Genomic DNA, 25,434 nt, shown 5'->3' on the forward strand with positions numbered 1-25,434 from the left:
AGTAAGTCTTCTTTTATTAAGTTATGCGGGTTGGGGCGTTACACAGAAGCCCTGAAACAAAAATTATCATTCCTAGCTTTTTATAAGTGCTTCTTAATTTTTTACACAAACGGCACAAATAATTGCTTGTAACTTATAAACTAAAAATCCGACTTTTAAACCGGAAACAAACATCCCCAATAATAAATCCGGTCAACTTTCGTAAAAAAAAATAAATCCGGTCAACCAAGTGTACAAACATGTAACACATGGAAAGATAATCATTAATTTGCAGGATGATAAAATTTTCAAATTTGCCGGTGATTGACAATTCGACACACGATAGGGTAGTAGCCAGTAGGCACAACTTGAAAATGGTTTGTTTTACTTTATCTCTAAAAACAAACAGATAAATACAATAATAATGTGTTGTACCATTTTACTCCATGCCATGATATATTGACTACATGTATAAATTAAACTTTCATTAAATTACTAATATCAAAATTTTATAATTATTAATTTATTTTTAATAATATCTTATATTTTAATATATAAAAATATTATTCATTAGTGAGAGACTAATTTATCAACAATTTTTCCTCGGAAAATAGTGATCTCACATTTTCAAAATGAAAATATGATTTATTTTATAATTTTTTCCTTTCGACAGGAAAGAAAGACTTATTTATATTTTTCTGTTAATTTATCCCTTATTAGCGTGTTAATAATAATAATATTACTAACCTTCCTGCCCGAAAAGAAATGAGCTATTCTGAACCATTTATAATTACTTAAAAATATGAAAATATGAGGGTTCGGTAAAGCTGGTGCCAGCTTTCGATGGATGGAAAATAAGAGTACTGTGCTACTGTAAAGGCGAAAAGATACTCCTTAACCAAATTTAGTCAAGAGTTCGGAAAAGAAGAAAGAAGGTTCTTAAGATTTGACTATCTCCCCAGACTTCCAAAACTTTTGTACAAACAAACATGTCGGTGAATAAAAAACGAGTAAAAAGATTTAGAGTTCTCAGTAATACTAAACGAAACTTCCGAGAAACGCATATATTATTTGAATTTTTTTATTATTTACTATTATTTGAAACTTTTTAAATATCTATGAGATTCTAAAGGTCTGGAAAACTTTACGCTGACTTTTACTTAGATTTTTTTTTATTACGATCAACTCCGTTAGATTTTGGTAAAATTACGATCAACTATAACATATTGAAATTTATAGAATATAATCATATTAAATCTAAATTCGAGTAATTTAAATACTTTATTGAACCTATACTTGATTCAAAATTTTCCAATACTCTGCAGCAATTTTATTTTAGAATTGTAAATTAGGTGTACAATTCTGTAACTTCGCTCGTATTTATTCTGCTCGAGTTTGATAAATTGGGTTGAGAGATTAACAAATCTATTTGAATCATATCTTTCGATTTCATCTTATTTATTTGTTTGATTTTGTCAGTATAAAATTCTAGCGGAATTTGTGATTATTTTGAATCTTAACAACTACTACGCGATTGGTAACTTTGTAATATGTCCGTCGAAAATCCCTCCGACTCCGATTCTCTTACGCCTTTAATTTTTCAAAAGAGAACTACATTTCAAATTAAAAATCGATCTATAGTCACCGACCATAAATATACACTACCATATTCATAATCTGGATTACCAATTCCCCGAATAAAACCTCTCTGCCGTTATAAATTCTTATCCATAATCAGCTTAAAAACCCAACAAAACCCTCTTCTCCTTTATCTTTTGCCACCATATTTTAAGAGATCTCTCAACATTAATATGATATCAAAAAATGCATCCCCACGAGCACTAGTTTGGTGAAATGCAATAAATATTGAGCCCAGAGGATTGGCGTACAGTGAACAATCATAAGCTTTGTAGAAGACCCACATTATCAGTTGTCTCAATCTCATATTTTATTTGAGTTTGATAGAGATAGCTGAGATTTATGTAAGAGCCATGCAGGCCCCAAACATAACCAAATACTACTAACTTTTTTAAGCTCTGGCTCCCTCAGAAATCACCTACCTTTTTTTGAATTTCAAAAAGGTGAGCATATTTCTCTGTAATCATTGCTCCTTTTTTGATAACATTTACTCGTTTAGATTCTTGACTGTAGTTGCAGTTGTGGTGTACTGTAGTTTGCATGTTCTTGGGATGGAAGTGTAAGGGCTGTTACATGAATGTGCTTTTGTTTTTATGCCTGATCTGTTTCTGTTTGTGTTTCTCCTTGGTTTTTAGTTGCTTACTTCCTTTGGTTCCCTAATTTTTTGAAATTCTCGGGTTTTCGTTTTGAGTACACGACAGTTAGGATGTTCGAATTATAAATGAGAACTTATTTTTAGAAAAACGCTTAACTCATCATCTAGGGTCAGAGTCTGAGTGATTTTATGTTGCCCAACTCGTAGCGCCTAGGTGGCTGCGTAGACCGATTTCTAGAACACGTGTTGTACATGATAGTTAGGATGTACAAATTATGAATGAGAACCCATTTTTGAAAAAAAAGGCCTAATTCACTGTCTAGGTCGAGTCCGAGTGATTTCATGTTGCCTAGCTTCTAGGTGGCTGCTTAGATCGATTTTTAGAACACTGATTATAAACTGAGGTCTTATGGGCAAATTCTTGGGTTTGTTGATTGGTAAACATGAGAGGGTGTGTATTAAAATATTGGAAGAGGAGTTGTTTAATCTGTTTCTTTATATGACACAAGTTTGTCTTGTAACTAATTTCTCTCCGAGGTAGTGTCAGAATTAAAGGTGAGATTCAAACTTGGAGAAGTGAAAAAACCTAAATTTTAGCTATAAGGTATTATTCTAAGATTCGATGCCTTGTGTTAACCTTTTACACCACACCTTGTACTTATTCTCATCACCTCTCTGCTCTTAACATGTTAAGATTCTAAGTGTCCTCCTCACTTCTCTTTTGCTCCTTCATTTTCACTGCTTATATATTTTTATTATTTATATTTCGTGGTTTTAGTTTTTGCGGTGAAAGTGAAGATGGGGAGAGCTACTAGATGGTTGAGGGGCTTATTGGGGAAGAAGAAGGAGAAGGAAAATGTCGATAATTCTAATTTAAGTGAGACGAATGATAAGAGGAGGCAGAGTTCTGTTAAGGCTGCTAAGGATCGCGGTGTTGTGGATAAAACTCGAGGGAAGAATAATTATGCAAGTGATTCCAATAGGTCGAGATCTTATACGTCTGAGTCGGAGAAAGAGCAGAATAGGCATGCAATTGCTGTTGCTGCGGCCACAGCAGCTGCGGCTGATGCTGCTGTTGCTGCAGCTCAGGCGGCAATGACTGTTGTTAGACTTACTAGCCAAGGGAGAGGAGTTGTATCGGCTACTGGCAGGGAGAAGTGGGCTGCGATCAAGATTCAGTCTGTGTTTCGAGGTTTTCTGGTAAGTGAGTGTCTGTTATACTTAATTGTTTCAATACCATCTTTTTAATTTTTAGTATCTGATTGTTTAAGACAGTTTGTATATATGATCCTATTACAATAAAATTGACGTCTTATTCTTAGTGCTAATTATCAGCTTACTCCGATATCAAAATGTCCTCTGTCCAGCATTACTAGTTTAATCATCTGATTTTCTGTAATGGCCACAAGCACTTGTATCGTTATATGATCCTGTTTTGATTAGAAATTTTCAAAATTTAGAACTTACTATGAATGATGATGGTAGTCTTCTGAGTAATCACCAGGTTAAGTTATTTAAGGTTCTTCTTTTGTAATTGCATCTATATTCTGTTTGTGTCTTTTTCAAGTTTCATTACTTTGAGGAATTTGAAACGTCAGCTAGAAATTATTTGTATTTGTATCATTTTTTGAATCTGCTTTGTTGACTCTGCGTTTAGATTGTGGTATCTGTCTAATTATGATTAACTGCCAGTCACGGAAAGCTCTCCGGGCTCTGAAAGGTCTGGTGAAACTACAAGCTCTTGTCAGAGGCTACCTTGTGAGGAAGAGAGCTGCTGCCACTCTTTATAGTATGCAAGCTCTCATCAGAGCTCAGGCCTCTATTAGATCTCAGAGGGCTCGTCGTTCTTTCAACTATGATCAGCATTGTCAGCCAGTAACCCGACATAGAAAGTCAATTGTAAGTATCAAATACTTCTATTTAACCAGATTTTCATAAAACTTATGCATGTTGTGCTAATTATTAACTCGTTGATGATTACTATGTTTCTCAGGAGAAGTTTGAGGAGAGACATGAATTTCATAGCAAGAGGTCTTCAGCTTCTTATGAAACAAAATATACTGCCTTTGACGAAAGCCCCAAAAACGTTGAAATTGACACAACGAGATCAAGGTCACGCAGGATTGTAACATCTTCATCCGATTCTGGCGAAGACCCGTATTTCCAAAGTAGCAGTTCACCTGTTTCAAGCGCAGTTCCTGCTCGTATCCACATCCCTGATCATCAACATTTTGAAGAATTTGATTGGAATTTCATCGGTGAAAAACATAAACTTCCAACTGCACATAGCACTCCGCGATTTGCAAACTCTGAATACTCAAACATACCAGCCACACCGCCCAAGAGCTTATACGGCGACAGCTTCTTAAGGCCATACTCAAACCACCCTAGTTACATGGCCAACACGCAGTCTTTCAGAGCAAAATTGCGGTCTCACAGTGCTCCTAAGCAAAGACCAGAACAGGGGCCAAAAAAGATGTCACTCACTGAAATAATGGCGTCGAGGTCTAGCTTCAGCAGTGTTAAAATGCAGCGATAGCTGTCTCATTGTTCCGAAAAATTTGTATGTCCTATCGAAACTGAGTCAATGGCTGGATATATACTAGTAGATTTTAGTTAATAGGGAAGTTACATTCTCATGAACTTCTTTAGCGCTTTGTTCTTCAAGTAGCAGTAGTCATGAAAGCAACAGAATATAGCTGAGTGCTTGCTGTAAATTTTATCTAACTAGTTTGTTTATTTCAGTTCTGATTTCATTTCCAGCTATACATCAGCTACCAGCTGCGGAACTAAGACTGTCACTGATTCCGTAACTGACTTATATTTCAAAACGGAAGTAACATGCATATTTTGAAACGGAGGGAAAATGTTATCATGTACCATGATATCAGCATAATAGTAGAGGGAGGTACAGAAATATAAAATTTCTTATGAACAATGATTAAGGGTATTGCTATGATTCATAAGCTGAGATTCCATTGAAATTTGTAGTCATCAGTAGTCATTTCAGCCCTCTGTAATTCCTAGTGTCGTTCACAAAAGGCGATCACGAGGGTACATTGGTAATAAAATTAGTTTGACTGGATTATTATAGTGCGAGCTTACATCACACTTGGGCTTTGTGCAGTGTGCAGATAAGATCTACAAATGCATTTCTCTCTCCGACACTAGTTTTTCAAAACGCTTTTTATAGTCTGTGCTCATAGGTAGATACTGAGCACCAACTCTCATGAAAATGTCTTAATTTGATCGGTGGAACTGATATAAATGCCGGAAGACCATTAACATTTAATATCCATCAATCAATCAAAAGTTAATATTTTCATAGAAGTTAGTGACCATTATGTACCCATGACACATCATAGAAAATTCGTTTTCAAAATTACCTTGCTAATACAGCAGAATATTTGATTAATCAAAATCAAATCAAGTAACTAAAGTCAAGGTATGTAAAACACTTTTAATTTCTCGTCAAGGATACATATTATTTACTTTTATATAATTTTATAAATTATTTTATTTATTTTTTAAATTTTATTCAAATAATAAAATTTAATATAAATTCTGAGATAAATGTGCGACAAACTTTGAAAAAAAAGGTAAAAAATCTATGTTATAATTTATATAGACTTCGAAATCTGTAATAAACAATAAAAAATTATAAGTAAATAAGTGGGAAAAGGGAGGATAAGTAATTTCTTTCAGAGAAAGGCTTACAATTCCATAATTAAATCACCTTCATAAGGTCTACAGATTTGCGGTTTGAACAGATAGAAAATTAGCACTAATCACATGATTAGACGTTAAACTATGTTAAAGTGGTCTGTCTCTTCTGTTTAGAACACGAAATAATGTGATTAGATTATTGAAACACACTTGGTTCGAGGTAAAGTGAGCTGTTAGTGGTTGGTTGTAAACGGCTATGCTCTCGTCATCAGGATCTTAATTTCAAATTAGTACTATGAAAGTGATTATTATACTGCTAAATGGGATAGAGGTTAGTTTAATGCAGTAATCAGAAGTTTAAACTTTGAATTTGAAGGTGCACTCTGATCTTGATCATTGATTATCTTTAAAGTTAACGGTCCCTTAATCTCAATTGTGTGTTTATTCATTTTTTAATCCTGACATTTAGACCTGACCAAAAAATGATCCTAGGCTTAAAGATTTTCCGGTAATTCGAGTCCTTATATATATATTTTTTTGTAATCAAATTTGCATATATCATCTAAAAAAAAGTTGTAAAATTTATTAATAAAAAGTATAATCTTCTTTTGGATGTATACTTTAATTTTCTAAAATTATAAAAGATCAACTTGCAATTTTCAACTAAAGCCAATTTGATAAAGGAAAAAAAATATGTATCTCATTTCTGGTATCTGTTTACATTCCGAAAAATAATTTTCGGTGGTCAAACAAACGGAGCCTTAAATCCCCTTCTATTTGAAAAAGACGAAGAAGAAACTAATCCCCGGGAATTTTTCTTCGAAATGATGGGCTTTGGGAGGGTGTGTGATTTATAATTGTTCAAACTACCTCCATAGCTTCTGCATCCTTTCATTGATTTTCTTCTGTTGTAAGCACTTTCTTTCTTGGCTAGCTCTTCTACGCTTCCCACCCTTGCTAGGGAAGTAAATGACTGAGATTTCCCCTGATAGAACTTTGATAACCCTCTCCTGAAAATCACATGTATAAACTTTGTTTAGTACACATAGATCGACTCAATGATTAAGTGCTCAACTCATGCCAGTATCTTAATCAAATGTTATTAAGTTCGAATCTATTATCCGACAATCGACATCATTCATTTACGGAAATAACAAGTCTGTTTAATAAAAGATAGTACAATGGTCAAGTGCTCAACTCATTATTGCATATAATAAATTTTTTATGAAGTTCGAAATCTAGTATCCAACATACATTCATTTTACGGAAATAACCTGTCTAGTTGATAAAGATAATACAATGATCAAATACTCAACTCATCGTGAATAGCTTATGGAATGAATATATTCTCAGAATATAACTAATAAAAGCAAAGTGACCGAATTGCAAGTTGCAAATTATGTGCAGAGCAATGACTTACTTGATAGGCAACTGAGACATGAGGTCTGATAAATCATATAAAGATCCACTTGAATTTGCAGAATTAGACGAAGAACATGAAGAAGATGCATCATCTGTTGTGTCTAATGAAGAGGATATTGAACATCCGTTCGAATTCATCGAAGCTTCTCCAATCGATGATGATTTTTCGGAATCACAGGTTTCTTTGCCAATTAAATCCCAGTTCTGATCATCTTTCAAGTTTCTCGAAAAGATCATCAATGACTCTTTACATGAATCTTGATACAATTGTCTTTGTTCTTGTGTATGATCCATTGTCATCATCATATATATCGGATTCACAACTTCTTTCTGGCCGAATTTACCCGCTTTTCTTGTAGCGCAGAAACTAATAAAATTCTGATAGTAGGAGGCAAGCAAGTGAAATAAACTTGAGAATTTATGAGTTGGTTAGAGAAGATGTTTGGTCCAGGGGGGACCTTTTGTAAATTGTAAGGAACTTTATGAACATGAAATGGCAAAGGTGGCATTGGCATGCATGCATAAAATAATGTGTGGATTAGGTCTTTTGCTTCTTATCTATCACTAATTGGCCACTTTGAATTTTTCCATGTTTTTAAAGTAGAATAATTTGTTTCCGTAGCCAATTATAAAATTTTAGTTTTATTTATATTTTTTAGTTACAAATAATAATTGCAAAAAATTTCAAAATAAAATTATAAAATATTCTGAAATAAAAACATGATAACAAAAAAAATACTTAAAATAACAGTTTTAATCAATCATTGTTCGACTCTCAATCATCCGTGATTTATCATGTTCGGATCAGATCATCGTTCAAGCTCTCCATCATTCCTTTATCCGTAATTATCACATCATTGTTTAGCGCTGGATCATACGGGATTTATTATTAAAGTACTCTCATTTTGCTACATGGTCTTATCTTGTAGATTCGATATTATCTTGTGAATATTGTTGTTGCAACTCTTTTGACTTGGGAATTGTTAATTGTATGAACAGATATTCTACAACAAGAAAGAGGAGAATCAAAAAGGGAAAGGATAAGCTTGATAAAGTTGGGAAACCGTCCATATCTTCCACCTCTTTTCCTACTCACACATCTCACACAAACCGCATCTTATCTTTTTATTTATCTATGATCATTATTTTGGTATCTTATAGTATGAAATAATTATATAGAAATAAAGTTTTAGATAAGCTGAGGAGGAAACAATTGACCTAAGACATTCGCACCTGGTATTAAGAAAAGATGCCCACGGTTTTCCAACTGGACCCACTGACCTTACTGCTATAGCAAGTAGTAGTAGATTAAAAAGGTGCGGACTCATAATTTTGCTGCGACTGTATGTTTTGTGAAGGAGATTAGGAGAAAACTGGCTGCCCGGACTGTTTTTTAGACTCGAACAAATTACAGCATAAGCATAAAACATTGATGACTAATTTACTATTGTAATTTTGATACTTTCATGGTGTTATATGAGACGACCTTACACCCAACAACCTCTTTGTAAATTGTTATAATGGTTTTTCAAGTGTGATGAGAACACTTACTAATAATCACCTTTCAGTTAAATGATAGATATTTTTTTTTCCAATTTTATTAATAATGATGTTCACTAAAAAAAATTATATCAATCTTATTAATATTTGTTATGATCTTGTACTCAAAACTAAAGCCCCTTATTATAATGACTTGTCGCCGTATTAAATACACGGAACATTTTTAGCAAGCAGAACACAGCTATCATCACACTCAGCTAAAACAACACAAAAAATTTCTTACCGAGTTCTTAAAAAGTTCTCGATTATCGAAAGACTTCTATAAATTCTGAATCTATAAATCAAACGACAATTCTCAATTTATACGATCATTACTTAGACCAACAGACCATTTTTGATTTTTACAACCATTACTCTTCCGCTCACCAGGAGGGCATATAATCTCTGACTAACTGGTTCAAAAATTTACTCTCCATGAAAATTGTATAAAAGAATCTTTTTTTAAAAAAATAAAAAAGGTGATAATGTGAAGAGACTCATTAATATTTAATGAATATACATATAAAAATGGATGAAAATAATATTTATATTCTAAGAATTTACCATCTCTGGAAAGTTTTGAAAATATTTAAGAGAGAAAAAAATGCGGAAGAAATGAGCATTACTTTGTAGGTATTGTAATTCATTTCTGAACTACACCTACACAATTAGGATCATTTCTAAACTACACATACACAATCATGATGTTTGCTGATATAGATGCAACAAATCAGATAAGCAAGCAGATAATAAGATATCAGTTGAATCACGATCAATGGAGGTGTCAAATAACAACCAATTTCGGACATCCGAACTCTTACAAAGGTAACATCAGTCAATTTGAAACACTATAATGTAGATGTAGATGGGCAGTAACAGAAGACCATAACACTAACTAAAAAAACCAAACAAGTTCACCACTGTTATATTACAGCCAACACTTCACTGCACTGCCAGTTCAGTCATACATGTAACTTGAAGCAACAAAACCATATAGCCAATGTATTGAAATTATAGAAAGTAATGGTATGACTTGTGAAGGGACCTACAGGCCCTGCTCGACAAGGTAATCCCCAAGCCTTTCAACAATCATGTTGCATTGTCCTGGGGTAACAGGTTCATCGTAGACTCCGAAAACTAAAGCTTGGCCAGTTTTCTTTATGGTCACGCCTCCAGAGCCCTGCATATGTAGAAAGAGCCAACATCAAAATAAGTTCACCGTCAAACAACCAGGCCAGCTTATGGCTTAAACACGTTTTCCTTCAATTTCTTATATGAATTTTATATTTGACAAATTACAGACATTTTCTCGATAATAACTAATGCCTTAAGAGTCATACAGCTGCACTATTGATATTATATTGTCAAGTCAGTTGTTTGTTTTGAGTCTATTGACACATGTGCTTTCGATGATGCTTGGACTATCGAATCATTGATATTAAAAAGAACAGGCAGCCAATATATGTCCGTAGGTGACTAGGTGTTACCAATATGTAACAGAATAAGATCAACATTGCGTGGACAAGAGAAATGGAAGCTAGGAACTTCAAAATATCCAATTTATATAGATAAAGCAAACTCCAGATGGGCATCAGCCAATAAACTAACATCAGAAATAAGATATATCTACACAATGAAGCAGATGCTTCTGATATGTCCAGGACAAAGGTCTTTTCTTATGTACTAATGCAGCATGATAGTAATGCACAATTCTCAAATAAACTAAATCCATAAATAAAATTTAAGTGAGCCAAAAACGTTGTCTTTAACAAAAACAGTATGAAGTATGTGTGATATATAACCTAAAATGTGTCTATATGATAATTAAAGAGTGAAAGAAGTGTGGTTACGATGTACGCATTAAGTAAAGCATGGCATACTAAATCTAGATAATTTTAGGTGACAGATGGATGAGCCGCATAACAAGCCTAATATGAAATAACATACAGTATTGGAATGTACCTTTTTGCCGCGAATAACGGCATTGGGCTCTCCTTGAATTACCATGTACTTTGCTCCACCAAGGTACAATCCAGTGGGAGCAAGGTAGCCTGGCTCGTCGAAGTCTTTCATAATACCAGCAATCTCTTCAGGCTTAAACTAGATCACCCAATTATTGCAACTCAAAAGTCAGAAAAAAATATCAACAAAAACAGACACACAAAAACCATAGGCGAATAGATGTACTAAATGGAAAGGCAGCATTTAATACGACAACAATAAACATAAGCTAACAAAGAAAAATGGAAGTTAGACACTAATTTGTAGTGGGGTCTTAACTCTCAAATCTGAAACTACACGTCTTTGTGGATTTGTTACTTCAGTACACATTTGCAAATACACAAAATTAGGTCCTACTTTAAAAGGTGTCCTCGGCCTCAAAGATTGATCAGAATCATGAAACCTGAATGCAGGGCGGGAAATAAATGCTGATATACTAATATATAACTACTTCTACAAACTCCCTGGTCCAATAAACATTAAAGATTTAAAGTGATTTGATAAATAATCAATAAATTTAATTCAATTCCATAGTCTCAATTCATCAAAAAGGCATAGACAGACTATAACACCTATTCCTGATTTATAAATGTTCAAAATGTTGGGATAATAGTAAACAAAAAAAATATATATATCGACAAATCTTAACCGGAAAAAAAACCCGCTAAACGACACGAATCATGACATCAATGACTATTAATAACCCTAAAAACACGTAATCTAGGGTAGAGAGTGTTGCGAAGCATTGCTCTGATCACACAATGCAACAAACTTTACTACAAAACAGGTAATAAAAATCAGATTTGACATAACCTGAACTAACACGACTCCAAGACACAAGTAAAACTAGAAGCACAAATTCACAAACTATACAGCAGGATCAAAACAAACAATAACAAACCACGGTGTCTGTCTTAGCGAATTGGTGCCAATCATTTACTCAATTCCAAAAACAAAGCTTTCGTCATTCGATACATCAAGCAACAATCTCTTAACTCGCTCTTAACACATCAACATTCTCTAATCACAAAATCGAGCATATACTTACACACACATAACACGATTAAAATCAGCCTCGCAAATTATCCAAACGAATCAGCTAACACATCAAAATAAACAGCACAGATTCAGATCCATTGTCCACATCGGATCTCACAGATAAAATTAAACAAAAAAAATCAACAAACAGAATTCACATAATTATCAGATTAATCACAGATTAACAATCGATTAAGTGTGTATAGAAATGAGATGAACCTGGGGAAAAGTGGAGCTCTGAGCCCAAACGCTGCCGTCGTGGCCGATGATAGCGGCGGCGGAGAGGTGTTGACCGGGATTGCCTTCCACCTCACACATCAAGTGATCGTCAACGTATGTTTGCCACGACATCGTTTTATCTCTTCGCTTTTCTTCTTCTTCGGGTTTGAATTCGATCTGATTTATCAAAGACTCTCGCTGACCACACTGTGTTATATACTGTTGTTTTATTTTTTCGCTAGAACTTTCTTGCCTCAGTATTTCATGTGGGCCCACTTCGAATATTCACTGTATTTTTATTACTTTAATAATATAATCTCCATATATTAAAATCCCAATTCTTATAACACATTCTGGAGATCGGAATAAAATTATGTTATTTTGGTTTTAGTTATATCTTTTATTATAATAAGTTCATCGTATTTTTCAGTTAATCGATTGAGTTTTATGGCCTGTTTGGAAATTTGGATTTAATTTGAAATTCTGGATTTGAACAAATAACTTGTTTGGGAATTTGGATTTGTATTTCATTTGAAATCCGCACATTCAAATATTAATATAAATTTGAGAATTTGAAATGACAATTCAAATCCTATCATTTGAAATCCATATTTCAAATGAAATGCATGTTTCCAAACGGCCCCTTAAAATAATTTTAACCAATCAGATATCATAGTTAAATTTTAGACCAATCACATTTATTTTTTAATTTTCTTTTTATAAAAAGTTTAACCAGCATGTGATCAACCAATCACACCTAAATTTTTACTGGATTTTAGATCAATTATGTTTAACTTTTTGATTTTTCTAAAACACTAATTTTACTAAAACTCACCAGATATGATGAGCCAGAGTCGAATAAAGGATTGAAAGGATGACAGAGACGGGTGGTGCAATCCTTAGTAGCATGGAGTATATGGTTATGAAAATTTGGTGTGCGTTTAAGTTATGAACCAACCAAGTTGTCAGGTTTTTTGTGAAGATTGTCAGTGTTAATATTTGACACACAAGTTGTGATCATCCTTGAGCTTCAAAATATCGTGTTGCTTTCATTTCTCTCCACCCCACGTTATTTCATTTTTATTATCTGCTCCTGCACGCCTCATGTAAGATTTTCCACTAACTTTTACTACACGTTCACTTGCTTCGATCAGTTGAAGGCATCTACGTTAAGGAACCAGGAGCTGAGATGCTTAGTTAAATTCTATCAAGGATTCTTCGCATTATACAACTACACCGATTGCTAATCTTTTTGCATGATCTTCTCCCATTGCCACGGACTTTAACACGGTATCAATGTCGGGTGTCCAGCATTTCCTTAACTCGAACCGTGACGCTGACTGCTACACTGTAAATATTATAGTTACGTCATAAGTACATGTATCAAGAGTAGTGTTTAAAGCTTTGGTGGTTTTAGTGTAGTGGTTAACTCTTGGGTCCTAAAAAGTGGTATCAGAGCAGGTCTTGGATTTTAGGATCAACAAGTTCTTAAAATTCATTACAACGACTTGGTGCTTACAATTTGATACTTGCACAACTGAAATTAAGCTAGAACAACCATGAATGACATCAATCCTAGCTCACCAACACGAACTGAACAAAGGCAACTGTAATGAAATTTTGAGGCAAGCTTAACAGACTTAAACATATGTCGATGAACAGATTTTGTGAAATCTGTTAAAACCACGAAACTGTTTCAATTTGATTATAAGCAGGTTAAAATCAAGCTAAAAACCAGCTCCCTTTAATCCTTTATCAGATTGACGAGCAGTGGGGGTGGAACAACAAGCACAACACGAGGTACGACGCACTGATGGCCTTGGATCTTCACAACATACACAATCGGGGCATATAATTCCACCACTCTGCAGCAGGCCTGCAAAAATAAATAAATTATGATTTCGACGTAATAAGAAAAAGAGGAAAAAAGAATTTCAAACATGCAATGTACCTAATATCTTCATCAAAAAAATATCAGATGTGTGTGTTTGTGTGTGTGTACCTCGATGCAACAGCTGAGTTGCCTCACAGAACAAGGGCTTAGGAAAGGCTATTACGACCACCATTAACATTGCTAATAGAACGAACCTTGGTGGAAGAGCAAACTTTTCCATTGCCTATTGATTTTTACTTTGTGAAAGATTAATATATTTCCAGAACTAGTACTATTTGAAATGGTACTTGTTAAAGATTGCACATTGAGCTTATTTATATGCAAAAAGTTCATAGATGCGAATAAATTAACTCTCTGATTTGGTCAAGAAGATTGTCTTATATCTATGTGCTCATGCTGATCATACACAAACACAAAAGTACAAATACTGAATTAGTAGCTTGGATCTTTTTCGTTAAGTCTTAACAGAAGATTGAATGCACAGGCTAGAAGTCATATACAAGCAGATGCAAACAAATTACCAACTAAAATAAGAAACAGAATCGACAAGGTGTAATTTTTTGTTTTACATATTACTAGTTCCAAACTCATTGCGCGTTCCTAGCTTGGCCCTCGGGAATGAGTATCAGGCTAACTATGCACTTATTTAAGGATCCGATGATAAATCAAACATCTTGTTGTAACAGGACAGATGGGGAAGCAAGTCTGACTACAAAGATGTGTCCATGTTAAACAGTCATGGAGGCTCACATAATTAATGAAGAACCACTTGCTCTAACTACATGTAGCAGACTAGTAGTTGTTGGCTGTTGAAAAGAAAATGAAGGGGTCCTCCTCTGATTCAGCCTCGATCTTCCATGTAGCTGTCGTTAGCAAAAAGAAGTACTATAATACATGATCCTCATAAATATTTTAATCACACGCATATGATTTATCACAACTGTTTAAGTTGTTGAGTCCTGTCCTACACGGCTCCCTTAGAAGGATCTGAACTGCCCCGCCTCTTAATCACCCCGGTCTTTTTTAAACCGGGAGCAGACCTTGCAGACCAGATTTTTTGTGCATCTGCACTCTGAGGCCATCGTAACTTATGTTATTGTTTACTAATATCATTATCTTTTTAGTTTCTGAGAGGCGTCGAGTTTGAGTCCCCTGACTTTGGTGTGATTGTGTCATGAGATTGTTACGATGATCCACTGGTTCCTAATCTGTTGCATTATTATGCAACAGAAATTTCTAAATTTAGAAACCGTCTGCAAATTTCTAATCCTCCTGCATCCATTATTGCAACCGAAACAGAATAGTATACTCCATCTATTGTTATCTTATTGAATTAAATATATCTGTGCCCAAATGTGTGTGACATCTTCTAATTTAAAGTACTCTATCCCCAATGTGGAAGAAGAAACTCGTGGCTCGATTAGTACTTAATAAATATGTCGGATTAAAATTTTACTGTAAACAAGTAGCCGGCCAAGAGGAAAAGATAGAAAAGAAGAATATACGTCGATGGAGCACATGTGCTGAGGAATATAGTGTTTAGTTTCAGGGATTAGTGGAGATTATCGAGGGGCACGCTTGCTAATCTGGAGTTAATCAAGAAAACAGTTCTGACTCAATGGCTACAAGAGAATATATGTCTGTACTTGCAGCATTGATTAGCTCCCAGTAATTAAACTAATTAGCAGCTTAAAGAAATTGTCGGCTTTTTTTTTAATATAAAGTGCATAGTAAAGTTGTGACTTTTCCCCCTTCTGATCTTGTCAATCATGTATGTTATAATTACTGATGAAAAGAGTGTTTAATTTTCGACTAAAGCTATGATAATGTTCTATGTTGATTAGTGAAATTATTGTGATTTGCATGCATTAAGTTCTGAGTACTGAAAGAAGAAGAATTAAAGAGAAATTAAGAAAGGTTTCTGAAGTCTGCAGAATATACAGTGGGATTCATCATGATGATCATAACTGAGTCAATCATATATGCAAAATGCAATAACAGTAAAAAATATGTAATGATGAGGATATGATGAAACTTTTCGGTATTAAAGCAACTAATCTGACTTTCGAGTTGATCACTGATGATGAAACCATGATTATATATGTCATACGTGGGATGGTAAAAGGAAAAGAAGAAGAAGAAGGTATATGTAAATAAATTCACTTTGCGGGGTAGTGAATTTGGTTAACGTCTGTATTACCCCGACTCTTTATTTTGCCTCGAGTACCTGATAGTTTAAGGTTTTGGGAAGGAGAAATTATTAGTGATTTGCATAGGAAATGAGTGGTTGAATGGGAATGGAGAATGTGAGGGAAAAGGATAGAATTGAGTGGTGATAGGACCAAGTGATTCCAAAGCTTTAACCTGTGACCTTAGGAACTTTAGATAATTTGCAGCCTCATCTAGCATTGATGCTGTGTCCATCTTGTTTCCACCAGGAACCAGCCTTTGCAAAACCCGAATTTTCTCACTTATTTTTTCTCTTCTTTGCCTTGCTGCAACCGTCTGGGGATCGCTAGATATTCTGACGTTCTTTCTCTTTGGCTTCTCAGCAGTGTCCAGCTCTCCTATATTCAGTGGCCTAAATGCTGCTGCTCTGTACATCATCTCCTTCATCTGTGCTATCGCCTCTGTATCTGGCTCCTCATCACAGTTAGATGAATGATCAGGATGTTGAAAGTTGATGTTTGATGAACTCGGGCGCTTCTCCAATCTGGGCTTCTTTCCTTTAGGCTGATTGTCAGAAATGAACCCAGAAGACTGATTAGTCCTTTTGGCAGAACATCGAGAAACAGCTTCATTTGTTTCACACATTAGGCTGTTTCTACTGCAATGTTCAGCTTTGATTTTGGCAGTGATGTTCTCAGAGTCTCCCAAAGGCATGAATCTCGGATTCCATAACTTTTTTCCATCGGAGAAAAGTATGGAACTTATGTCATCATCTTCAACTGAAGTATCCGTGTTGCTATTAGTTGCAGATATCAGACAATCAAGGGACCCTAAAGAACCAGCTGTATCCGCAGCCTTGCCTTCAATATACCGCGGCTGGCCAAGAACTGGCACGTCTAAATCAACCATTAGGCCACTCAAAGGGTCCATGACTTGAGGAGAAAAAAGTTCTGCAGTACTGGAGCCTTCTCCCCATCCCCAAGAACAAGAGTTGGCCAACACTTTCTCAGCAGCCAATCTTAAGGCCTCTTGGCTTCGTAAATAATTCACACTTGCCATCTGTTGTTCCATCTGATTCGACTTCTGGTTCAGATTTGAACAACTATTAACCATAGCAGCATATCTTTCCCCCATATCATTTAACTGATTGCTCCATGAGGATGCCACATTTGTCGCGGCTGCTGAGCATTCCCAATCCAGATTGTCCATCGAATTCTATTCCTAAAGAAAGATTGCAATATCAGTTTACATAATCATGCAAAATAAAGAAGAGCTGAGAACAGACTTACTCTGATACGAGTCGAGTCAAATAAGGACAGCTTATGAACTGGCCTGGCCTAAAGAAAATTGGACAACGCAAAACGGTTGGATGAAGCTGCAGCTAGCTCAATCTGTCAACTTGTATAAAATCCACTAGGAGCTGTGATCATCACAAAACAGAAGCATTGATAACGTCAGATTATTCACAGTTGAAACGACTCGATTAGTATAGTACTCCGGGGAAAATTACAGACTGCAATTTGTTTTTTTGTGTGTGAAGAAGGGATAAGAAAGCTGCTACTGAGGACTTAATTGCTTGCTATGTTAAGAGTGTAAATCTGTGCTCAACTGCAAGGACTTGAATATAATTGACAAGAGTGAACAGTGTCACAGAACAGCCAACTTATATATAGTGTTAAATACCAGCAGTACAACTTTATTAGAGAAAAGGATGTAAACAGGCTTGGTTCAGTTTACATTCCCTATTTGCTCCATTTTTTTATTCTCTCCGATATTTAAACGCGAGGGAGATACCATCTGAACAAGTGGTCATTAGTCGATCAGTAATAAAATAATCCTTGATGGTATGAAAAAGACCGGCCTGCTTTCGTGAGAATCCATGTAGCAAGTTCTTGTTAAAGTAAGCATGCATGCTTAGGTAGTACCTCCTTCCATCCTATTCATACGTTTTTTTTTTCAATGCTCGACACAATATCCGCATGAAATCTGAATAGAATGCATAAACATGACAATGAAGAGTTGTAGGCACACATGCGCCCCATAACACTACAGCTAGCTGAGAGGAGACTAATGGCCTCCCACCAGGCCCTTCCCTTGTCTCTTTATCAACTTGCTTCTTTTTTCTTCACCAAACCGGCTAATCCAATCTGACCCTTTTTATCTATCACTTTTTCTGCTAATTATTTTTAATCATGGACTCATTACTTATTTTTAAATTTTTTATTATTTTGATCTACATATACATCTAATCATCATATTCATTCAATACTTGCAATTTGGATGTTATTTTTCCGGCTGAATGATAATCGAAACCGAAACAATTACAAATAATTTTTACAAACAACATGTAATCAAGAAATTTGAAGAACTGTTATTTATTACTCCCTCCGTCCATTTTTATCTGTCCATTTTGGAAAAAAAACACATACCAAGAAATAATTGATTGTATAAATTTTTTCATTAAATACCTCTAATTAATATCTTGAAAATGGTGGAATACCCCTACTTTATGTCTTGAAAACATGAATTCAACCAAGTTTTAAATAAGTCAAACCTTGAAAATTGAAATTATGGAGATATATTTGAAAAACTATCATTAAATTAGTTTTGAAAGTATAAATGGACAGATAAATAGGGACAAATTTTTACTTCCAAAATGGACAGATAAATAGGGACGGAGGGAGTAGTTTCGTATATATAATTTTAATTATATACAGATTATAAATAAAATAAAACATGTAAAATTGATATAGAGTTGATGCAAATTTAAACATAAAATATCATGAATTATGTTGAGATTTCAGAAATATAAAATATACTCAATAATTCCGCAAAACCCATCATTTTATGAAGAGAAAAAATCCATCTACATGCTACCAGATTTTAAAACAATCTCAATTGAATATATCAGACTTTTAATACAATTTAAAAATCAAATTACACCAAACTTTATAACATAAACTAACATTTTAAATAAAATATCATTACTTTTTATATATTTTTTAAAATCTTAATCAAATAAGTCTGAATTTTATAAATAAAAAATTATTTTAAAATACGAATGGAATATACACCCGAGAGTCACCCTCGTGTTTTGGGTACTTTTAACTCGAAATCGTGTTACTCCCTCTGTCCCGGTCAATTGTATACGTTTCTTTTTCACTGCTCGACACGCTTTTTTAAGACTCTTATAAAACATAGTTCTACAACTTATTTTTAAGATTTTCTTTTTTTTTATAAAAGTATAAATGTTATATTTTTATACAAAAAAAGAAAATCTTAAAAATAATTTACATAACTATATTATATTGAAGCATTAAAGTCCGTGCCGCGCCCCCGTCCCCCAATGTATACTATTGACTGGGACGGAGGGAGTACAACTCACAGGTGGTCCCGGGATATCTCTATGGGTTGATCCACACGTGAAGCAAGGTTCGAATGCACACCTGGCGTGACATGAGTGGCACATGAAGCAGCGAGATAACGATCTCCCACGTGGTGGAAAATTTGAAAAACAGATGAAGTGTTGAAGAGGAGTAATATATATAAGCTCCGGTTCAATCAATCGAGCGATTAATTGATTTCGATAGCGGCGGGGACCATTTTTAATCACTCGTTCACTGTATCTTCTTTCCGGGACAACTCTGTTTTGGATTCATCAACTCAAGTCGAGAAATCTTTGGTCTCGAATCTTAAGCCTTTATTGCATTTTTTGAAAGTGTATATGGAATTATTGATGCAATATTCGAATGGTTTGTTATATATGTTGATTGCATCTTTTGAAAGTGTATATGAAATTATTAATGCAATATTCGAATGGTTTGTTATATATGTTGATTCATCTCCAACATTTCCTATATCATACAGATTCGTGACTTTTGTAATATATTGTCTTTATATACTCCCTCCTTTCTCCTTTCCTTTGTATTATCCTTTTCTTTATATTAGTCGCTTATACACGTAATTTGAGGTGTACAAAAAACATATTTCTGCGTATTATTTTATTTTTGTGTATTATTTTTTAATTTTTTTTTGCTGAAATAAAAGTTATCCATCGTACTTAACGAAGTGAGACTTACAATAGCCACCATTAGCATATTCTTCAGGAAAAGAGCCCTTTATTCTTCTAAAGGACTAGATTATAATACCGTATCCTCCTCACATCTCGTGAAGACAGGACACATTTGACTTATGAATTTTAAATCTCCGTAGAAGTCAAAAAAAAGAAAGAAGTGGAAGTTAATTTAGAAGCAATGTTCAAATAATAAACCCACAAATCTAAAATCAAGCAATACCTGATCTAGAAAAAAAATACAAATTGCTTAATCCTAAGAGCAGGAAAACACATGACAAACTGTGGGGAAGAGCATGTCGGCACTCGGCACTGAAAAAGATAGCATATGCAATAAGTTAAGGGCTCCAACAGTGATGGCAAAGGTCCTGATTTTAGATGCATGAACAGTAATGCAGAGCCGTGTCTTATTCAATGTCGATTTTCGGACAAAACACTAAAGGGTAAAAACCGTGTGGGATGGATGAGGTACCAGCCATCTCGAAAACGACCAGTCATTTTCCCAAGCAGTTTCCAGAACTAACTCTGGAAGTGCCGGTGGCAGCCCATCTCTGCTGATCATCTTATTATTCCGAAAAGTGGCTGAACATGGTCTTGACAGTGACTGTCAAAGTTCGGTTCACAGGCAACTTCGGATACAATAGCGTAAAATCAATATGGTAGACTATAGTGAATTGAAGAAACTCTTATTGTAGAACAGAATAAGAAGCTATGAATTACAAGACAGATGCATATGCGCGAGTACCAGATAATTCCTGGACTCACACCATTAAGAATCCATAAGTATCAACCTATGTTAGTTGTAAGGTGACTCATAAGTCGGAGTATCTACCTGTGTTACTGATCTGCGTCTTCTAAGATCTTTGTGATATATTCAGGCAACTCTCTACTCCCTCTGCCTTGCCTCTTCGGGTTTGTGTAACACCAATTTTGATCTTCTAAAAAGTTAAGCAGGGGCCTCATCATTCTGCAACTATTTCACATGATTGAGAAGTAGTATAGTACTATTAAGGAAGTGAACATTGAAGAAATGCACTACTTGACTGTCCAGCTCTTCATTCCTACTTATCATCTTCATGAGCCAGTCAGTTGATTAGTTTAGATCCTCTAACTGAAACCATGCTCTCCGTATATACTTTAAATCTTCACTCCAAATAACACAAGTAGGGACGTGAGTGACCACTTCCAAGCCGGAATTATACACACAGAGGTCACAATCATCAACATAACATAAGAAATCAGTATGTTAAAGTAGCCCTTCAGAAAACTTACCCGTGAACATTGTATCCACGAAGCCTTAACTTCAGCATCACAAAGGCGTGCATCGTTATCCAATGTCTAAGATTAAAGCCAATTACCATACAAGTATGTGTGCACAGGGGCTCGACGCGCACTATAATATCAAATTTTTATTTAGAAAAAGAAAATCTTAAAAATAAGTTATAGAACTATACTTTACAGGAGCATTAAAGTGTGTGCCGCATCCCCGTCCCCCAATGTATATACAATTCAGGGGAACGGAGGGAGTATTAGTACTAAAGAATAGATATAGTGATTGTAGTGTTGACATACGAAATAAGGATCTTAAATCAGTGAAACTATTATTTATAATATTCATCTTCTGGACTATTTTCTTCCTCCACTGAGACAGCTGACAGAACATTCATCCTCTACAACTTTGCTAGACTCGATATTACATTCCACCATCAGACTAAAAGCATGTCGGTCACTGAATAGAACAAGTACAACACAGAAACAGGTATATTAGGAAATTAATATGTAAGGATCTTAAATATTAAGATACAGGTACATCATACAATCTCCTTGATGATTAAGGTTTGCAATCAGCCTTGCTCCAAGCCACCTATATTACTTGAAAAGTGACTCATAAGTCAGAGTATCTACCTGTATTTCATATAGCTGCCATTCCGGAAAGATTATAATAATAATTAGGAGACTGATAGTTAGGGAAAAGAATGTGAAAGATATAGCCCGTAGGGGAACAGGTGTGAAGAAAAAAAGGGGTCAAGATTGAAGTAATAAAATATAGAGATTAGGAGAGAAGTTACCTCGCCAGATTTGTTGAGAATTTTTGGAGAGCCGGCTACAAGTCTTGGAAGATGATCCTTGCTATCCTGCTCGCTATTAAATGAATTCCTAAAGCAGGTAAGAAAAGTAAACTGCACAACGCTGCTGTCACTTCCTTCTGGTCAACAAGAAAAAGTAGAATAGTAGATGGACTAGTCACCTAAGAAGAAATTTAGATAAGTGATAACCCCTGCTGCCAGAACCAAAGATACCAACAGCATTATCTGGCTTTGTTGAATCTTCAAGCGTAGGGGTGCTACAAGCCTAAAATTGTTTTATATCTGACTATAACAAGCTCACAACATTTGCACCCATATTCCATTCAAAATTTAAAAATCAGCCTCCACTGATAGGTTCAAGCCAGCAACCTCAAAGACAGCAGGAACTGCACTGTTTGAAATCACCAAATTGCAGAAGGATAAAGTGACTAATCACAAGAGAGAATTGCACGTCCAATTTGCTTTGTTTAATCCGATAGTAGATATATTTTTTCACTTCTTTTAGAAACTTAACCAAACAATTATTTTACTCAATATTATCACTAACGTTTCAAACGTTTGTGATTTAAGTCCTGTTAAAATTTATAATGAGAACAGTGGCATAAAAGTAGCAAAATAAGTATTGTTAGAAGGTACTTTTATGCATCAGATTCTTTGACAATGGAAAAATCACATATAAAATTGGAGTGAAAAGATATTAAATCAAAACAAAAGTTAAACAATTTCAATATATTGTAGAAGTTTAACAATGTCAACACAAAAGATTTAAAAAAAAATAAAATTGATTGAGAAAATTGAAGGCTACAGAAATACGATAATTGTGACAATTATTCTCATTACTCACTAGCAGAATCATCACGACATTCCCCATTATCAGCTTCAGAGCTTTCCTCAATATCTTCGGAATCAGTAATGCTCTCCTCAGGATCATATTTGAAATCTTCAATGCTTTCCCCCTCATCTTCCGAGTCAACATCTTCATCAGCACACCAATTGACTGGTATAGATCCTTCAAATGAAAGCAGACTCTCCGAATACTTGAAAAAGTCTTCTTCAAAATAAATAAACTCTCCATCTCTGGGATAGATATATCTGTTCACAATCTTGCCTAAACTGTACCACCATCCCCTAGAAAAAAATAACAAGTCAACGATGTTATTAAGGCCCTGGACATCGAAAAATTGTTCATCAAGACCAATATTAAGCTTTAACGTCCATGATGCTTGGACTCCACCACCACGAAGGCATGCCTCGTCATCTAATGTCCACAAGTTGATCCTATGAGGTTTATCAATCATATAGGCAATAAAAGCAATAGAATCCTTGAAGACAACGTCCTGAGTATCATATAAGGAATGCACACTTTTAATGTTGACAGGAAGCTTAATATCACAAACAAACACCTCCTTGTTTAGATCAAAAGCAATCAGACCCCTTTTTCCAGTCGTAATTAAAAACCCATGGAGGCATACCTTTAACCTTGTGCTGCGGGGTACATCAGTCAACTTAGAATCAATATTTCGCCAAGCATCCCTGTTTGTAGAATAGACCGCGGCGGAAATGGCACACGAATTAGCTTTAACAACTCTAACAACCTTAAAATCAAAATCAATGGGATCAAATCCAAAGCCTAAAGCAACTCCCGCCCCACCATCATCATGTATAGTATGCGGACGAATAAGTTTAGATTGTCTAATTGCGGGATTCCAAAGGTATATCTTAGTTGGAAGATCAGCAGTAGGCACCCAGTATTTACTAAAATTATACGAGTCATCGACACAAACACAAGCAATTCCACAGACAAACCCAACAAGAAGAGAGGGAGGATCCGTGTCATACTCCCCTTGAGGGTAAGGAAACTTAAGATTTGTCGTAGTATGACCAATTTCGAGATTGAAGAGTGAAAATGAGCCATCTGCTTTTCTATATTTAAGACGAGCCCAATCTCTATGTAAGTGAAGTATGAAATTATTTTTATCCTCATCGTCTACAACACAGCTTGTGATTGCACGTTGAAGATGAGATTTGACAAAATTAGGGCTAGAAATGAGAGCGTACCATGATTTAGACACGGATTTGCAACGAAGCAAGGGCTTCACACGAAGCCTCGAGAGCACCTCAATTAACAAGTCCACTTCCGTTAACCTTTCGCCGTCGTCGCCTCTAGTCCCCATTTCTCGATTTCAAGGGCTTCTGATCTATAACAGCAAGTTAGGTTCCTAGCGAGTACTGAACTCTCACTCTCCTGCAGCAATCTGTATTTTTGTTTTATATTATTATTCTAACAATAAATTTGAGGAGAAGAAAGGAAAAGGAGAAGAAAATAAAGTAGGAAAATAAATCTTTATTCATAATATATTGAGTAGATAATGAACGGAGGTTATCGAAAAATAGATCATGCTTAGAAAATTTAGAAATGGGCTAGTGATTTAATTTAAAATTTAAATAATTATTAGTATAGCGTTTGGAGTACCATTTTTTCAATATATTATCTAAATATGAGTTTAGAAACAGCGGATTCAATATTATAAATATAACAGTATCTTTATAATCTTCACATTTACATATTTCGATACCAAACTAGTTCTAACACTAAAACTAAAACTGCAATAATTTCAATTAGAAAATAAAATTGAAAAAAACTGATTCAATTTCAAATTCTAAGTTTTTTTTATCTATAATTCGTCGCAACTAAAATCATACTATTTTTAAAATCATTGTTTTCAAAATTTGTTTATGCGATAGAAATACACTTACGAGAATACTGTCTTGTTCAGGTGTAGTGTAAGCTGATGAAGGTAAGTGTATAGATTGAAAATTAGATTTAGCGTCTACGATATCATGTAGATACTCTACCGGATGTGTATAAAATATATATATTTTTTTTTGCTAAGCAAATATTTTTATTTTGTATGTAACAAAAATTTCAATTTTTTCAGTTTAAACATAAATGTCATATCAAAAATCGAACCGAACTGAAATTTTACGATTCGGTTCGATTTTACGAGTTCGGTTTTTTTTTCTCAACGCCGTCGCGGGACACTTTCTCTGTAATATTTCATTAAATAAGTTTTACATTTGCATTTGGAAAATGCTTGGTGCACATAATTGTGTA

At 34.7% G+C, this 25,434-nt stretch overlaps 4 protein-coding genes and 1 long non-coding RNA gene across 16 annotated transcripts; 1 reads left to right on the forward strand and 4 right to left on the reverse strand.

Moving 5' to 3' along the window:
* Positions 1–1,767: 1,767 nt before the first annotated feature.
* LOC108194246 (protein IQ-domain 26) lies at positions 1,768–4,956 on the forward strand. 3 transcript variants are annotated; one of them, XM_017361183.2, is made up of 4 exons: positions 1,768–2,060; positions 2,991–3,412; positions 3,905–4,111; positions 4,206–4,956. In XM_017361183.2, the coding sequence occupies exons 2-4, from the start codon at positions 3,011–3,013 to the stop codon at positions 4,749–4,751; spliced, it is 1,155 nt and encodes a 384-aa protein (XP_017216672.1). In that variant the 5' UTR covers positions 1,768–2,060; positions 2,991–3,010; the 3' UTR covers positions 4,752–4,956. The 3 variants fall into 3 exon arrangements, with proteins under 3 accessions (XP_017216672.1, XP_017216670.1, XP_017216671.1); XM_017361181.2 differs by having other exon boundaries at positions 2,048–2,176; XM_017361182.2 differs by lacking the exon at positions 1,768–2,060 and adding an exon at positions 2,211–2,816.
* A 1,595-nt stretch (positions 4,957–6,551) lies between these two features.
* On the reverse strand, positions 6,552–7,755 carry LOC108195196 (uncharacterized). The gene is made up of 2 exons (XR_010285246.1): positions 7,299–7,755; positions 6,552–6,888 (listed from the first exon to the last, which is right to left on the reverse strand). It is a non-coding gene; the product is annotated as an uncharacterized LOC108195196 (long non-coding RNA).
* A 1,818-nt stretch (positions 7,756–9,573) lies between these two features.
* LOC108193139 (profilin) lies at positions 9,574–12,370 on the reverse strand. Its single transcript, XM_017359662.2, has 3 exons — positions 12,098–12,370; positions 10,802–10,939; positions 9,574–10,019 (listed from the first exon to the last, which is right to left on the reverse strand). Exons 1-3 carry the CDS (start codon positions 12,227–12,229, stop codon positions 9,885–9,887), a joined length of 405 nt encoding a protein of 134 aa, XP_017215151.1. The 5' UTR covers positions 12,230–12,370; the 3' UTR covers positions 9,574–9,884.
* A 3,576-nt stretch (positions 12,371–15,946) lies between these two features.
* Positions 15,947–17,898, reverse strand: LOC108193542 (transcription factor bHLH87). Its single transcript, XM_017360248.2, has 2 exons — positions 17,450–17,898; positions 15,947–17,381 (listed from the first exon to the last, which is right to left on the reverse strand). The coding sequence occupies exon 2, from the start codon at positions 17,367–17,369 to the stop codon at positions 16,227–16,229; it is 1,143 nt and encodes a 380-aa protein (XP_017215737.1). The 5' UTR covers positions 17,370–17,381; positions 17,450–17,898; the 3' UTR covers positions 15,947–16,226.
* Positions 17,899–20,385: 2,487 nt separating this feature from the next.
* LOC108193663 (F-box protein At5g07610-like) lies at positions 20,386–24,609 on the reverse strand. Of its 10 annotated transcripts, none has more exons than XM_064082147.1 (5): positions 23,164–24,606; positions 22,481–22,705; positions 22,302–22,389; positions 21,065–21,625; positions 20,386–20,836 (listed from the first exon to the last, which is right to left on the reverse strand). In XM_064082147.1, the coding sequence occupies exons 1-2, from the start codon at positions 24,491–24,493 to the stop codon at positions 22,650–22,652; spliced, it is 1,386 nt and encodes a 461-aa protein (XP_063938217.1). In that variant the 5' UTR covers positions 24,494–24,606; the 3' UTR covers positions 20,386–20,836; positions 21,065–21,625; positions 22,302–22,389; positions 22,481–22,649. The 10 variants fall into 10 exon arrangements, with proteins under 10 accessions (XP_063938217.1, XP_063938214.1, XP_063938219.1 ...); XM_064082144.1 differs by having other exon boundaries at positions 21,065–22,152; XM_064082149.1 differs by having other exon boundaries at positions 21,065–22,705; positions 23,164–23,852; positions 24,378–24,609.
* Positions 24,610–25,434: the final 825 nt, after the last annotated feature.

The sequence above is a fragment of the Daucus carota genome, chromosome 7 (assembly GCF_001625215.2).
Source record: "Daucus carota subsp. sativus chromosome 7, DH1 v3.0, whole genome shotgun sequence".
Lineage (NCBI taxonomy): Eukaryota > Viridiplantae > Streptophyta > Magnoliopsida > Apiales > Apiaceae > Daucus > Daucus carota.